We start from the raw sequence: 16,186 nt of genomic DNA, 5'->3' as shown, positions 1-16,186 counted from the left end.
GCATGTGAGAAATCCAAGATGTCAGACTTTATTCAAAATGGCGGAAAACCCGCAATTGGATTTTTTTTTTATTTTCTGGAGATTAATGAGGAAGTGATCACGAACTAATTCCACAAAGTCCCATCTTTTTATTCTAAATGTCTAGGTTTGGTCCGTTTTTTATGTAATTTGACTGGACTAATATGAGACGTGTATCAGGAGAAGTGTGATCTAAACCACATGAGCTCTCACTAGGAAAGAAGTCTCTCGCTGTGAAGGTGTGTACACTAATCCAACGCGCAAGGAGCAGGGAGACAGGGAACCTTATACTAATATTCTCCTTAAGGCGGACAACTTATCATTAAGTGTAACGTAAAAAGAGTTATTATTATTATTATTATTATTATTAGTAGTAGTAGTAGTAGTAGTAGTAGTAGTAGTAGTAGTAGTAGTAACAGCAGCAGCAATAGTTGTAGTAGTAGTAATAGTAGTAGTAGTAAAAATAATAATAATAATAATAATAATAATAATAATAATAGTAGTAGTAGTAGTAGTAGTAGTAGTAGTAGTAGTAGAAGAAGAAGAAGAAATACAATATTAATTCAGATTCTTCTTAATCAACTTTGAAGGAGTCATATTTTGTTAATATTGAAACTTTAATTTTAAATAGAAAAACAGTAGCTATTGACAGAGCCGTGCCTTGGGAGGGAGGGGCAGTAGGGCGAAGGCCCTGGACGCCGAAGTAAGGGGGCGAAAAATTCGGGAGAAAAAAGGAAAAAGGATAGGAAAAATTACTTGGAATATATGTGTGGGGGCGCCGTCGTATACTCTCGCCCCGAGCGCTGATTTTCCACGGCACGGCCCTGGCTATTGGCTAATACTTCTCTAAATATAAAAAGCAATTGACTCTTCAGTGCATTGTTTAAATATAGCTTGCTATATTTAAAATGTCTCTATTAGTTTAAATAGTTTTCAATACTTCTTGTATCAAAATCATTATTTTAAATGCTAGATTATTAATATAAACTAATATGCATCTTTAATTGATTGGTCAAATTAAAAATGTTAAATAGAGTAGATTGATTATATAGTATATAATACGTAACTCATACACTGAAACGCCAAAAGTAATGCCTGCTGGCTAAAAGTGGACATACAAAATATTAAGTAGGAGGTCACTATGTGTTGGCTGGTCAGTGTATAAAGCTGAATGTAGGTAGAATAGGTTGAAGTAGGCTATTCCGATCGATTTCGGGGGGCGGGTGATTCCAATCGGAAGCAATAACTTGACGACAAATGCTGCCATTTGACTGAGATTGAATACAATGTCAGTGTAGATTGGAGTGTCCATCGTCAGTAAAGTGTAGGTGTGAGCGTACATTTCTTCCGAGACAGGAGCAATTGACTGTAAATATGACCTTGTAGACCTATGGTTATACTTTTATAATCACTGTTTAGAAGTAGTTTGTGATAACATACGCCTTGTGATACGAGTGGAAGCAATATATTCTAAAACAGAGATCCTTGGTGAACAGTGCGCAATGTGACGCATAATGCAATGCCTAATGCAGTGTTCAAAAGTATCTATCAATGTCGGTCGATAGCGATACCAATCGGCTTTTTGCAGGTGATTTCATTCGCGTGTACGGAGTACTTTGTACAATTGTTCTCTTTTAATAGAGAATTCCATCATTAGTACTACACGAGGGAACCTATTTTCTCGTTGCAGATGGGAAAGTACATCAAGGAAAAAAAGCTGGAGTGACAACGATATGAAAGAAGCCCTTTAAGCCGTACGGGGTGGCTTGGTATTAGAGGCAGCTGTCAAGAGTTCCATATTCCTTATACTACTTCCGAAATAGATGTACACAAGCAATGGGTCGTAAACATAGAAATCGTGAAAAGGCTGGGGCTATGCAAGTGTTTACCGCTGATCAAGAGAAAACGTTGAAACAACGCATGATCAGGTTGGCGAAGTTAGGATGTGGTCTTACAAGAAAGGGATGCTGCATATGCTTCTGCAGTAGGTAGTGACATCCCTAACAGTTTCAGTGCGGCAAAACAAAGGATTCTAGACACCATTGATGACACGGACAACAACTCCGATTCTTCGTACGAACCATCTACCACGAAGTCCACATTTGCATCCTTGAGAACCGCACAGGATTTCTACAACTTCTGCTTATTACAACTCTCTGATCCATGATGTGCTAAACTTGTGGACTGAAGTTAGTGTCAAGGCAAAGGACACGAATGATACCACGAAGACTTTGTTGGATCTAAGGGTAAAAAAAAAAAAATATTTGTGGTAAATGTCGAACCTAAAAACGTTCTTGGTATTTGATGATCATTTTCTCCTCCAGTTACGTCTATTATTAGCACATTACAAATTGTGTTTGTTTACATGTTCTATGCTATCATGTCTCTTTATTATGTGTGTTCTATGCTATCACTTTCATTGCTTGTTTGTTCAATGTTATTTCCATGTTGTATGCTCAATATTAAACATAGTAATCTAGCATTCCCGTTTTGTGTATAGTGATCGAAATCATATATTATACCACGTGCTGGCTTACCCACTACTATCTCGGAAATTTTGGAGGACATATCAATGTAAGTCATCGTAATTTGTTTTTGTAAATTGTGTTTGTTATATTCAGCTCAGAGCTGTTTGTCCCCAAAACGATCGGAATCATCCTTATTTACTCTATGTTTGTTTGTCCTATGGACGTCCAGATACCTTTGGACTGTTAGAAATGAAATTTTACAACATAATACCTACTTCGGGCTGACCCGTAGGCTGTTTAGTGAGTCTCTTTGAAATGAAATCTTTTGAGTTTAACGTCCAATGATTATGTATGTTAGGCAAAGGAGATGATGATTAAAGCAAGTGAATGATGATAAAAGATTTTGTAGAATGAGAATGGGGTCGGAAACGAGGGTACTCCGAGAAAACTCACGAGCATGATGTTGTCCACTACAAACGTACTTGGTTGGGGATAGAACTAGGGACTTCACACATCAGAGGTAAGCGCTCTACCATTGAGCCACCGTGCCGCCTTATTAGTGAGTATCTTAAGGGGATGGAGTCCAAAGGGGGAGATGGTTTTACATCTATTCCAAAATTAAATATCTCAGTAGAACCTCAGATAAGGAAGATGGACAATTATGAATTTCTCATTAGTAAGAATAATTGAATCGTTAGTTTTACGAAGGAAATGAAGACCAAAAATTGGCAAAATAACATTTTGTATTCTACATTATTTCCAAACTTTGCTATATATGTGAGTGGCATAGTGAACAATTATCAAGTTCCAATACAAACTTGGTGGACATTGAAAGAAAACTCTGCCACTTACGCAGCTTTCTTCTACGATTTCTTAACATTTTGTTTCTGAACTTCTTCCCTTCTTAAATCTAACGATTCAATTTTACAGTCGTCCATGCGTTCTCGAAAACTAAGGAATAGTTCGTATAGAAAAGCGCGGATCTTTAAATCGTGATTGAGTACGGACTAAAAGTTTTAGGTCATAGATAGGATGGCGTGGAATTGTGCTTTTTCTTTTCCAATATTATTAATTATGGCGAAATTATTATAGTTTGCTAAAGATGAAATAAGTTTTTTTTCTTTAAGGAAAAATAAGAACGTCCATCATTCAATGCACATCCACGATATTGTTTGTCATTCTGTTTCTGCAACAGAGCGCAAAATGCTAGCATATTTTTATGTCCAATATCAGTTAGAAGTAATCCAGGTCACTGTCTATTTAAAATAATATGATTTATATTAATATATCCGTTACACAATTTACTTCAAGAAACGTAATATAGGAACCTTTGATAAGCGAATTAGACAAAAAATGAAATGAAATGAAATCTTTAAGTTTTACGTCCCACGGGTATGCCGGTTAGGCTAAAGGAGACGGTGATGATGAGAGATGAGTGAAATGGTGGAATGAAGAAAGTGGGAGGAAACGGGAGAACCCCGAGAAAACCCACGAGCACGGTGTTTGTCCACCACAAAGTCCACACGAGACAAAAAATGAGTACATTATATTGAAAATTATATTACTAGTAATCAACATAATCATATCTAATATTAACAATATTTAATGACAAAATATTTGATGATCTTGTGACACTTTTATATAATTTTTCTCCTGAAACTAAAATATTTTTTCAGGTCCTTACAAATCCTGTGATGTGAAAGGATTAGCTTGCATCGCTCGTTGGAAAGGTAAAAAATATAAAAATAAAATAATAAAATAAAAATAAACTTACATATTAGCATTTGTGTGATAATTGTATTAACTTAGCACTTGAGACACGGACCTACGTACTGGTACCGGGAATGATTTACGTTCTCCTACACATAAATACAATGTTCACCATTAAAATTACAATACCAAAGAGACAAGATGTCTCATTCCGTATGAGGCTACCAAAAGTAGCATTGGTAATGTAACACGAAACAGAAAAATGAATTGTAACTGCTATGCCCAGGGATGTTATTCTAGTTTTTTATATCCGGTTCTATATATATATGAACAAAAACACCAGAGGTGCAAAAAGTGCAGCCAAGTTCGTCAGCCTCAAAAAGTGTTGAGATGAGGATGGATGAGCCAAGTTCCTTGGCCACTGCATCTGAAAGGAACACTGGAACTTGGCGCGAGGTGTCCAACATATTCGAATACATTAAGATGTTTGTTCCTAGTTTCATGGCCGGGACATTTCAGACCTAAGGCTAGTGGTGACCCCCAAATCCACCACGGTCACAAACATCACCCCTAAGGCTCGTTAACATCATTTACTTTGACACTTCGTGGAGGAATATGTTTTCCTTGTCTGGGTTTCGAACCACCAATCTTACTGCAGTATACTGTATATGTGCCTTAGCGCCTTAGCAAAGTTGATATTCCTAAGGTTGATGGTGGTCTCAAACCCACCACGCCCACCACCACTATCCCTAAGGTTCCTTAACATCATTTTCCTTGACACTTCGCGCCAAGTTCCAGTGTTCCTTTCAGATGCAGTGGCCAAGGAACTTGGCTCATCCATCCTCATCTCAACACTTTTTGAGGCTGACGAACTTGGCTGCACTTTTTGCACCTCTGGTGTTTTTGTTCATATTTCACTTCTTTTTGTAGATCACCATGTAAATATCATATATTGGAATTCTCAATTGTGGCATATTGCTGGATTTAAATTTAAAATTGTACATTTTTAAAGGAGTCATAATGTGTCACATGCAACATTAGTTCCCAAGGGCTCTCCCACCGGGAATCGAACCCAAGACCTGTACAAGAAAGGCGCACATGCTAGCCACTAGAACAGCTGGGAGGATTTATTCTATCAAATATTTGTCAGAGCGTTATGTCCAAACGAGATTCCAATTGATTTATCCGAACTACAAAATCACGATCGCTAACATCTCATTTTTCATTACCTAAGTACGAAGAGTATCAACAAGGCCCAAAACCCTTGATGCTGAATCCTCGCTGCTACATCACTAGACATAGCTGGTGTTTCAGTCAGTAGCGTAGCGTGATATTCCGAAAGGGGGATGCCAAAGTTAGTCATTTGTGCGATATAGTACTACTGCAAGCAGCAATATATAGCTATTCCGAATAGAAATATAGGGTTATACAAAATTTAGGAGGAAGCCCCCCTAATTGGAGGTCTAGTGGGGCATAGAGAAGCGAATGCGTGGATTACGTTAGAATTTAAAAACAAATTGTCTCAGCTCCTTCTTGCTACTACCGTTGTGACGAGAAAACTAGGCCCCACTTTTGTATGAACATTGTTTCCAGCATCGTTCCCTTCATTTCTTTCTCGTGGGCGGCTTTTTTCTCCACATACCACACGTCAATCTCGTTCTTTTTTTAAAAAAAAAAAAAATCGCCCCTATAAATTTGTCATCTTGGGTCCGGAACTCAGACGCCCGTTCGTGAATATGGGCCTGATTGTATATATCATTTGAAGATGTAAATACAAAGCACTTAAACCAACTCTGGGGGCCTATTTCTGTATCCAGATACTGAAGTCAAGGGCGCAAATCTGTCTTCAGCTTTCGTGGGATGGGTAAGACTGTTCCCATAATCCTTTCCTTTTTTAACGATGTTCAAAATATTTATGAAGTTGAAAAAAATGCTGTGGAGGATTAGGGAAGCAGAGTTGTCTATAACATCGGCAGGAGGGTACATTTTAAGGCTTATTGTGGGGGGAGGGGAGAAGAGACTCATATTACAGTAGATGAATCAGATTTCTGAGGTAAACCTGTTGTACTCGTATATTATATACCAAATGATGTAGATGAAATAGTAGTACATATCATTATTACAACTCAGTGCCGTGAGCACATTCTGAAATTTGAATATATGCATAATAATAATTGACATGTTTCTACTTACGCATCCAAATGATCCACATTAAAATTTTAGGACATTTGTTTTATAACAATACAAATAATGACTTCCCCAAAACTATGAAAGAAAATCAATCAGGCCTATATTTGGCGCAACAATACTCTTATCTGAGCAAAATTATGATTACCACAATAGCATTATAGGAATTGTTACAGGAATTAAACAAATAGTTGAAAATAGACTACTAATAATTAATGACAATGAAATATTAAAGAATACGATTCTTTTTTAAAAATGAAACAAGTCAAAGGACATCAGTTTCGTTTGTGGCAGTCGGATAGAAATCATCATCACAATCTCAAATCGGATTATTGGGGGGGTGGACAAAATTGTAGGGAACATGTTCCCCTTATGTCCCCGAGATTTGTGTCAGTAACTGAAGGGCCCTGGCACAATCTTTGCGAGTGACGGGGAGTGGTGGCTCTCTTGTCCTACCAGATCGGTGATCGTAATTCTACAGAATGCTTTATATTTATGCCTGTGTCTTTGAGCTCCTTTACGATGAAGATTACAATTACGATGCATTTAGTTGTGATTAAGGCATAACTATTTTAATACTATTATTTACATAACCGGCATGCTTCAAAAATGCGTTGAACTAACCATTTCCATTTTGTTCTATTTCCTTTATATTAGGACTCGTACGTTCTGTTCAGAAACTATAGCTTAGTTCAAAATATATACAGTTGGAAATACTTGAATATGCCAGCGTATATCTAAAGCAAATGTAGGGTTGCAAGGGATGAGGAGGAGTGAGAAGGGAAGTATTGCGCATGCGCATTCAACAGAAAGCAGACGATATTCCCGATGCTTTCAGTAGGCCTGGAAGCCCGAGGAAAATAGCATACGGCAGGAAGAAAGACAGAAAATGTGCATCTGAGCGACGCGCATGCGTAGGTTCCTCTTGTCAAAGTAAGTCGAGAGAGCGCGCCAGAAGATTGGAGTGGAAATAATTGTGATAATTACAAGCAAACAATTTATTTGGTCTAGGAATTAATTCGTGCGGGTGGACAAGAGATGGCGCAACGAACGGAGCGTCCCACAGTTCCGTGTATCCACACATGTGTTGCAAACCCCTGTCATCGCGTATCGTTCGTAGTATAGGGCAGTGGATTAAAGCGTCAACAACACCAGTTTGTAGTTAAGTGAACATGGCGCAATTTGTGCCTGATAAAGTGTTTTTGCGGGGTGTCCTGCTGCATTACTTTAACATGCAGAAAAGTGCGACTGAAAGTCATCGTATTTTGGTGGAAGTGTATGGTGACCATGCTCTAGCTGAGCGAACGTGTCAGAAGTGGTTTGCACGGTTTAGAAGTGGTGATTTCGGCTTGGCAGACCAAGAGCGAGCTGGACAGCCAAAAAAAATTTCAAGACGAAGAATTGACAGCATTGCTCGAGCAGGATTCGTGTCAAACGCAGGAACAACTTGCAGCAGCATTAGGGGTTGATCAAACAACAGTCTCCAAACGCTTGAAAGCCATGGGAATGATTCAAAAGATGTCACATTGGGTTCCACATGAATTGAAAGACAGAGACGTTGAAAGACGAAAATCCATTTGCGAATTGCTGCTTCAACGACAGAGCAGAAAGGGGTTTCTGCATCGAATTATTACGGGTGATGAGAAGTGGATCCATTACGAGAACCCTAAACGAAAAAAGGCCTGGGTGAAACCAGGTGAACCAGGTCCATCACAACCAAAACGAGATATTCACTGTGCAAAGGTTATGCTGTGCATATGGTGGGATATGAAAGGTGTGGTGTATTATGAGCTGCTGCAACCGGGTGAAACTATGAATGGAGAACGTTATCGACGACAATTAATGCGTTTGAAGCAAGCTCTGGCCAGAACACGACCAGAATGGGAGAACAGACATGATAAACTTATTGTTCAACATGATAACGCTCGCCCACATGTCGCAAAACCGGTCAAAACCTATTTAGAAAATGTCGGATGGGAAGTTTTACCCCACCCGCCGTATTCACCAGACGTTGCTCCTTCGGACTACTACTTGTTCGATTGCATGAACAACGATTTGATTGGACAGCGGTTTACTTCTTCAGAAGATATCGAAACATGGGTCTCTGACTGGATCGCTTCCAAGGATGAGGACTTCTTTCGCCACGGAATCCGTACATTGCCTGACAGATGGGCGAAAGTGGTGGCTAGCGATGGACAATATTTTTCTTAAGGTATTTATGTATTTTGTGTTTGTACTACAGCTTCAATGTATGCGTACCAACCGCACGAATTAATTCCTAGACCAAATATATATAATGAAATACGTACTTTTTCTTATTAACAGGGGATGCCGGGCATACCGGCGTTCTCTTACGCTACGCCGCTGGTTTCAGTATACTTAGTTGTTCTCTACCTTTTCACATTGCGAAATTACGGAGTTCATTACATGACGCGCATGTTGCGCAGTTTCATACTGCCTCGGGTTTTCCTTCCAATGATATACACCTTTCAAATAGCTTGTAAACTTAATAATATTTGCCACCAACATATCCTAACTGTATATAAAGCTACATGAACTGGAATAAATTAAAGGGGTGCTTCCGGTTGACGTGGAAAGTAGAAATGATGAAGGGGGATGAAGAATTTTCCCATGTTATTTAAATGTTTTTTTTTTTTTTTTTTTACATATAATCTCATGTTTTATTAACTTGGAATTGGAATAAAAAATTAAAATTCGGTATGCTTGTACGTTTTCATTAGTATTACCTAAGTAAATCAGTAAAAATAAACAATTCCAACTTTAGAGTGGTTTTATGGGCAACTGAAAAATCTTTCCCATGGTACGTATTTATATGGGACACCTTTTACACCCCAAAATTATACGGCACTTCCTGTAGGGCTACAATGATTAAATTTGACGTGATTGTAGTTTTTCGGAACTAACCGACAGAACAATTACCAAAAGTGAATATTTTTAATTTTTAGGGAGTATAAAGGGGAGATGAAAAAATTCCTCATGCTATTTAAATAGGCTTTTTTTTTTTTTTTACAAATAATATCATATTTTAGGTACTTGAAATTGGAATACAAAGGTGAAATTCGGTATGCTTCAACGTTTTCGTTAGTATTACCTAAGTAAATCAGTAAAAATGAAAATATCCAAATTTAGAGTGGTTCTATGGGGAACAGAAAAACCTTTTCCATGTTATATATATATTGGACGTCTTCTACACCCCAAAATGTTTAGGCACTTCCGGCAGGGTTAGAATGATGAAATTTGGCACGATTGTAGCCTCCTGGGACTAACCAATAGGAAAATTGCTAAAATTGAATATTTTTAATTTTTAAGGAGTCTAAAGGGAGATGAAGAAATCACCATGTTATTTAAATAGTCGTTTTCCTGGAATACAAAATCTTATCTTTTAGATAGTTGAAATAGGAAAAGAAACTTGAAATTCGGGAATTGTAAGCTTAAGAGATGTGAGGAAGTAGGAAGAGCAAAGACGAAGGTGTGGGGGCGAACCCCCGAAGGGCAAATTCAGGAAATATGAAGAGCAAAGGCACGAAATTCACTGTTGATGAAAGGGCTGATACGTAAGAGATTCTCACACTGTTCACAGATAGAGACACGAAGTATCAAGACCATTTTACATAACGACTGTGGTAACTATAATATAACTCTGGTACCAATATATTTACGAAATCGGTTACAATTTGTTGCTAGTCTCACATAGATTCGAACAATTGGATTTCTCATTTCTTCGAAAACTTCATTAATTTTAAACATTCTCACCTCTACATTATCTTACTTGTCAAATTAATTTCAATATCTATTTAATACCAATGACTGCAATAAAGGAAAAATATTCACCGAAAAAAGACAAAATATTGGCTTTCCTTGTCTGGGTTTCCAACCACGAAATTTACGGCAGTATGTACGTGTCTTAGCCCATGGCTTCAAAAGTTAACTGATTCACAGAACGTGCCTCATTAACTTGCTTAACTACTTATTACTAGCTTTCACTTACTTTTACTCGCACACTGAGAAAACCTGTATGTGGCGTACGTAAAAACGTTTGTTACATGTGTAAATCCTGTAGTTGTTGGACTTAACGTACATTAAATATATAACTGAAAAAGTATATTTGAACGTATTTTCCGTATAAGTGTTCCGAATAAACGTACTTTCCACACGAATAAAAAGACTGTATGTAGGCGGTCAGGAACTCACATACAGATGGCCGTGTGTAACTTATAGCTGACGTACGTAATGTACGGAAGACTGTTAGATGTCAGACATCCTGCAACGACATTGTGTAACATCTAAACGGGAAAGAGGGCAGTACGTATGTAGCATATGGATAACGTATGTTAAGTATTGATTTCTGTAGTAAACATAAGCATCCCGTATATTTGTACACTATACCGCTATCCGGATAACGGATGTTTCTCAGTGACCTTAGCTCATTTTTCTATTAACCTTGAACGACAGGGACACGAACACAGAAACATCGAGGAGAGTTAAGATTCCAAAGGGTCTTCCACCGGGAATCGAACCCAGGACCCCATACACGAAAGGCGCACGTGGTAGCCAATAGACCAGCGAGGAGGGCACCAACTCGACCACTCAGACGATTGACAACATTATCACTATGCACATGATGTGTTCAATAACGGAATCGTTCCCGATTTCTGATTGTAAGGACAGTTTTTTTGCGAATGAAAAGATTCCCGTAGTAAATTCCTCAAATTTCATTTTCAAGCCGTTATAGTATACCTTTATGGAGAATTTCGCATCTTTATCTCATTAAGAAGTACCTAATGGCTATGGACAGTTTTTCGCCCATAAAAATTCCCATAGTACATTCCTTAAATTTGGAACCTTTCCTTACACATGCCATTACATAAGGTAGGTACCATAATGCAGAGTTTCAGTTCTCTATCTCATTTGGAAGCACCTAATCAATGATGAGTGAGTAAATGAACCGATCTCTGAGTAAGGACAATTTTTCGCCCATAGAAAATTCCATAGCACATTTCTTTAATTTCGGATATTTTTCATATTCAAACCATTATAAGCTACCTTCGTGTAGACCTTCACATCTTCATCTCATTGGGAAGTACCTAATGGCTACGGACAATTCTTCGTCTATAAAAAATTTCCCATAGCACATTCGTCACATTTCGGACTTTTTCCATACTCAGGTCATTATAAGATACCTTTATGCAGAATTTCACGACTTATCTCATTGGAAATACAAAATCAATTTGATGAGCGAGTGAGTGAACCGATTTCTGCTTGACTAAGGACAGTTTTCCCCCACAAAATTTTTCCATAGCACTTCCTTAAGTTTCGGGCATTTTCCATACTCAAATCATTATAAGTTACCTTTATGCAGAGATTCATCCTCCTATCTCATTGGGAAGTACCTAATTAATGCTATGAATGATTCAGTCGGTAAGTGAACCGATTTCTGCTTGGCTACGGACAGTTTTCACCCATAAAAAATTTCCTTTAGTACATTACTTAAATTTCAAACCTTTTCCATACTCAAGTCAATATAAGGTACCAATATACAGACTTTTACGTCAATATTTCATAAACAAGTACTTAATTAATGTGACGAGTGAATGAATGAACCGATATCTGCTTGGCTAAAAATAGTTTTTCACCCCTAAAAAACATTGTCATTGCACATTCCTCACATTTAAGACTTTTTTTCACACTCAAATCATTATAATGAACATTTATGCAGAGTTTCACGTCTCTATCCCATTGGGAAGTACCTAATCATTTTGATGAGTGAGTGAGTGAATCGATTTCTTGCTCGGCTAAGGACAGTTTTTTGCCTATAAAAATTTTTCCCGTAGAACATTCCTCAAATTTCGGACTTTCTTCATACTCAAGTCATTATAAGGTACCTTTGTGCAGAGTTTCACGTCTCTGTCTAATTAAAAAGTACCTAATCAATTTGATGAGTGAGTGAGTGAAACAATTTTTTTTCCTGGCTAAGGACATTTTTTGCCCATAAAATATTTCCCATAGTACATTCCTCAGATTTCGAACGTTTTCCATACTGAAGTCGTTATAGGCTACCTTTACGCAAAATTTTAGGTTTCTATCTCAATCGGAAGTACCTAATCAATTTGTTGAGTGAGTGAGTGAATCGATTTCTTAATTGGCTAAGGACAGTTTTTTGCCTATAAAAACTTTCCTATAAGACATTCTTCAAATTTCGGACGTTTTCGATACTCACGTCGTTATAGGGTACCTTTATGCAAAGTTTCAGGTTTCTATCTCGTTGCGAAGTACCTAATCAATTTGATGAGTGAGTGAGTGAAACGATTTTTTTTCCTGGCTAAGGACATTTTTTGCCCATAAAAGATTTCCCATAGTACATTCCTCAGATTTCGGACGTTTTCCATACTCAAGTCGTTATAGGCTACCTTTACGCAAAGTTTTAGGTTTCTATCTCATTCGGAAGTACCTAATCAATTTGTTGAGTGAGTGAGTGAATCGATTTCTTAATTGGCTAAGGACAGTTTTTTGCCTATAAAAACTTTCCTATAAGACATTCTTCAAATTTCGGACGTTTTCGATACTCACGTCGTTATAGGGTACCTTTATGCAAAGTTTCAGGTTTCTATCTCGTTGGGAAGTACCTAATCAATTTGATGAGTGAGTGAAACGATTTTTTTCCTGGCTAAGGACAGTTTCTTGCCCATAAAAAATATTCCATAGCACATTCCTCAGATTCCGGACTTTTTTCATACTCATGTCGTTATAGGGTACCTTTATGCAAAGTTTCAAGTGTCTATCTCATTGGAAAGTACCTAATCAATTTGATGAGTGAGTGAGTGAAACAATTTTTTTCCTGGCTAAGGACAATTTTTTGGCCATAAAAAATTTTCCATAGCACATTTCTCAGATTTCAGACTTTTTCCATACTCACATCATTATAGGGTACCTTTATGAAAAGTTTCAAGTTTCTATCTCATTGGGAAGTACCTAATCAATTTAATGAGTGGGTTATTGAAACTATTTTTTTCCTGGCTAAGGGCAGCTTTTTCCCCATAAAAGGATTTCCCATAGCACATTCCTCAGATTTCGGACTTTTTCCGTACTCAAGTTATTGTAGGGTACCTTTATGCAAAGTTTCAAGTTTCTATCTCATTGGGAAGTACCTAATCAATTTGATGAGTGAGTGAGTGAAATGATTTTTTTCCTGGTTAAGGACAGTTTTTTGCCTATAAAAAATTTCTCATAGCACATTCCTCATGTTTCGGACTTTTTCCATACTCGAATTGTTATAGGGTACCTTTATGCAAAGTTTCAAGTTTCTATCTCGTTGGGAAGTACCTAATCAATTTGATGAGTGAGTCAGTGAGTCAGTGAGCCTGAAAACTGCATATTTTGGGGGTCCAGTTCTCGAATATAGTTGAAGGTAGGAATGTGAGATCTGGCATATGGGTACATCTGTGGGACATCTCCCTACATTCTAAATTTCATGTTTCTACCCTTAATAGAATCGTTTTTACCAAGCCTCGAAATCGGCGATTTTACCCAAAACTCTTGTTCGTGTATAATATGCTTACAGTAGTGCAGGCCAATTTTCATTTTTTCGCGGAACTTGGCTGCCATGCACTGCCGTGCATGTTGATACACACATATCATTTATATATATAAAGAGAGAGAGAGAGAGAGAGTAGACAAATAGATATAACTCTCTTAGGAAACAAAACGCACAAGGTAAACAAAAGCAATTTTTTTACTGGATACCACAAGTGACAAGAAATGACCTACACAGCATTCTAATACAAGGTAGTGTGCCGAAATTAGGTACTACTGCAAATATCTAGGAAACAAATTACCCAACATAGATGGTTGTCAAAAAGTATTGGAAAGACCTTAATATAGCAATGGATCAGCAAGTGTTGATAATATGTATGGTTTCAAATATACGTAAATCACCGTCATCACTACACTCATGTGATTAACCCTTTAGCTGTAAGAATTTTTAAAAACGAAGATAGTTAAACTACAATTTACTGTTCCTGGGTATAACTGAGCAAAATTTACTATTATGTCTGGTTATAACAAGCGGTTCTGCGGACTTGAAATATTTAAGAAACGGTTCTAGCGAACCGGTCGGAACCGGCTGAATAGCACCACTGGCTATGCCGACTATTGCAAACTAAAACTCAGATTAGGGGGGCGCGGTGGCTCAGTGGTAGAGCGTTCACCTCTGGTGCTTGGGGTCCCGGGTTCGATCCCAGCCCCCGCCAAGTGAACTTTGTGGTGGACAAACACCGTGCTCGTGGGTTTTCTCGGGGTTCTCCCGTTTCCTCCCACTTTCTTCATTCCACCATTTCACTCATCTCTCATCATCACCGTCTCCTTTAGCCTAACCGGCATAACCGTGGGACGTAAAACTTAAAGATTTCATTTCATTTTAAAACTCAGATTTTAAGGTGCGTTGACGCAAAGTGTTACAGAATAACATCCCAGATATCCGCTCCAAAGGTTTTAGACAGAGAGCTGATAGTGCAACTAGCAAGTAATTAAACTTACCATTCTGTGCAACACGAGATAACGTTGCGACAGCGGAGCCGTCTGTATTCTGTTCATCCAACATGTCGCTTCGTTGTGATTTGTGGAGACATCGAGTGCAGAATACGCTGTGGTTGTATTCTATTCAATACAGACAGCAATGCCACAAAAGAATAATGCACAGTTGCGATACGGTACTATTCTTACACGATTAAAGGTCGAAATCTGTTGGAAGGACTGCCGCATTCAACGACGAGCCATTACAGCATACACGCACGTCAGAGCAACCTTCGTCTTGTACTGAACTGTGGCTCTCTGGCCAGTCTTCTTTTGCTGACACTTGATGGCGTGTTCGGCGCCTCTCCTGTTTCTCGGCACTGTCGTGCTAATGAAATGTTTATTTCTCCATGCCCTTTATATTCTTTAAACTTGGAGTTTCTACGATGTTTCTTTTTTAATGTTGCATTTTTAATGTCGAGCAGTGTAATATGCTTCAAAGTGGAACAAGTAGAAGTTAACTTCTGTTGCATACTATGCTAATTAAGTAGATATCAAATTACGCTTGATGGTTTTAATAAAATTTTGTAAATGAATTAAGAAAAGTAGGATAGAATCAAAAATGATGATTTTGCAATCAGAATGGGCTCTGTATATACATGAGAATATTTTTGAACATTTGATAATCGACGAGAGAAGAGTAATTTGCAAGATGAATTGAAGATGACGCTGATTATTGAAACATTATCCATCGAGGCGCCTTCAATGAGGGAAATACCTACTGTGATTCACTATCTTCACGTAAATGATGCAATTCAGCGTCTAATGTCTAATGTGAAAGGTTTACAGCGCGAACTCAGTGAGTGAGTAATGCCTATGTGAGCGAGTGATGCAGAAAATTTAACCCGGCAATTCCCATAGCGTTATTTATAAAGATTAAACGTTCTCGCAAATAAAAGTTTTTATTTAGGCACTCCTTAATACATATTTCATATTATTTTGAGAAACTCATACCCAGGTACCTCGGTACCATGGTGTCACCTACAGGTGACACTGGGCAATACGTGTACAAACTGACACCATGCGTAAACTTAATGAAAGTGGAAGTTTTATTGTAAGTATATATGGTTTTCGTGTATATATTTTGAATGCAACAAAAATTCAACCTATATAAGAGATTACACACACATTACAACAAATATCCAGGATAAATTGTGGTCCAAAAACCAAAGCAGTTCATGAAACAGTTTGAACGCCATCAAACTGAGAGTTTG

The 16,186-nt window shown here is 37.8% G+C and overlaps 1 protein-coding gene across 1 annotated transcript in view; it reads left to right on the top strand.

Annotated features, from left to right (window-relative positions):
* LOC145679779 (uncharacterized) overlaps positions 1–16,186 on the top strand; it is a 177,942-nt gene that overhangs the window by 26,172 nt on the left and 135,584 nt on the right. The window contains exon 5 of the mRNA XM_081750334.1: positions 4,163–4,216. Within this exon, the coding sequence (XP_081606460.1) occupies positions 4,163–4,216 (54 nt within the window). The remainder of the gene's footprint in view (positions 1–4,162; positions 4,217–16,186) is intronic.

Source organism: Thermobia domestica, chromosome 2 (genome assembly GCF_964235325.1).
Source record: "Thermobia domestica chromosome 2, izTheDome1.hap1.1, whole genome shotgun sequence".
NCBI classification, from domain to species: Eukaryota; Metazoa; Arthropoda; class Insecta; order Zygentoma; family Lepismatidae; genus Thermobia; species Thermobia domestica.
This window is presented reverse-complemented; position numbering and strand designations above follow the sequence as displayed.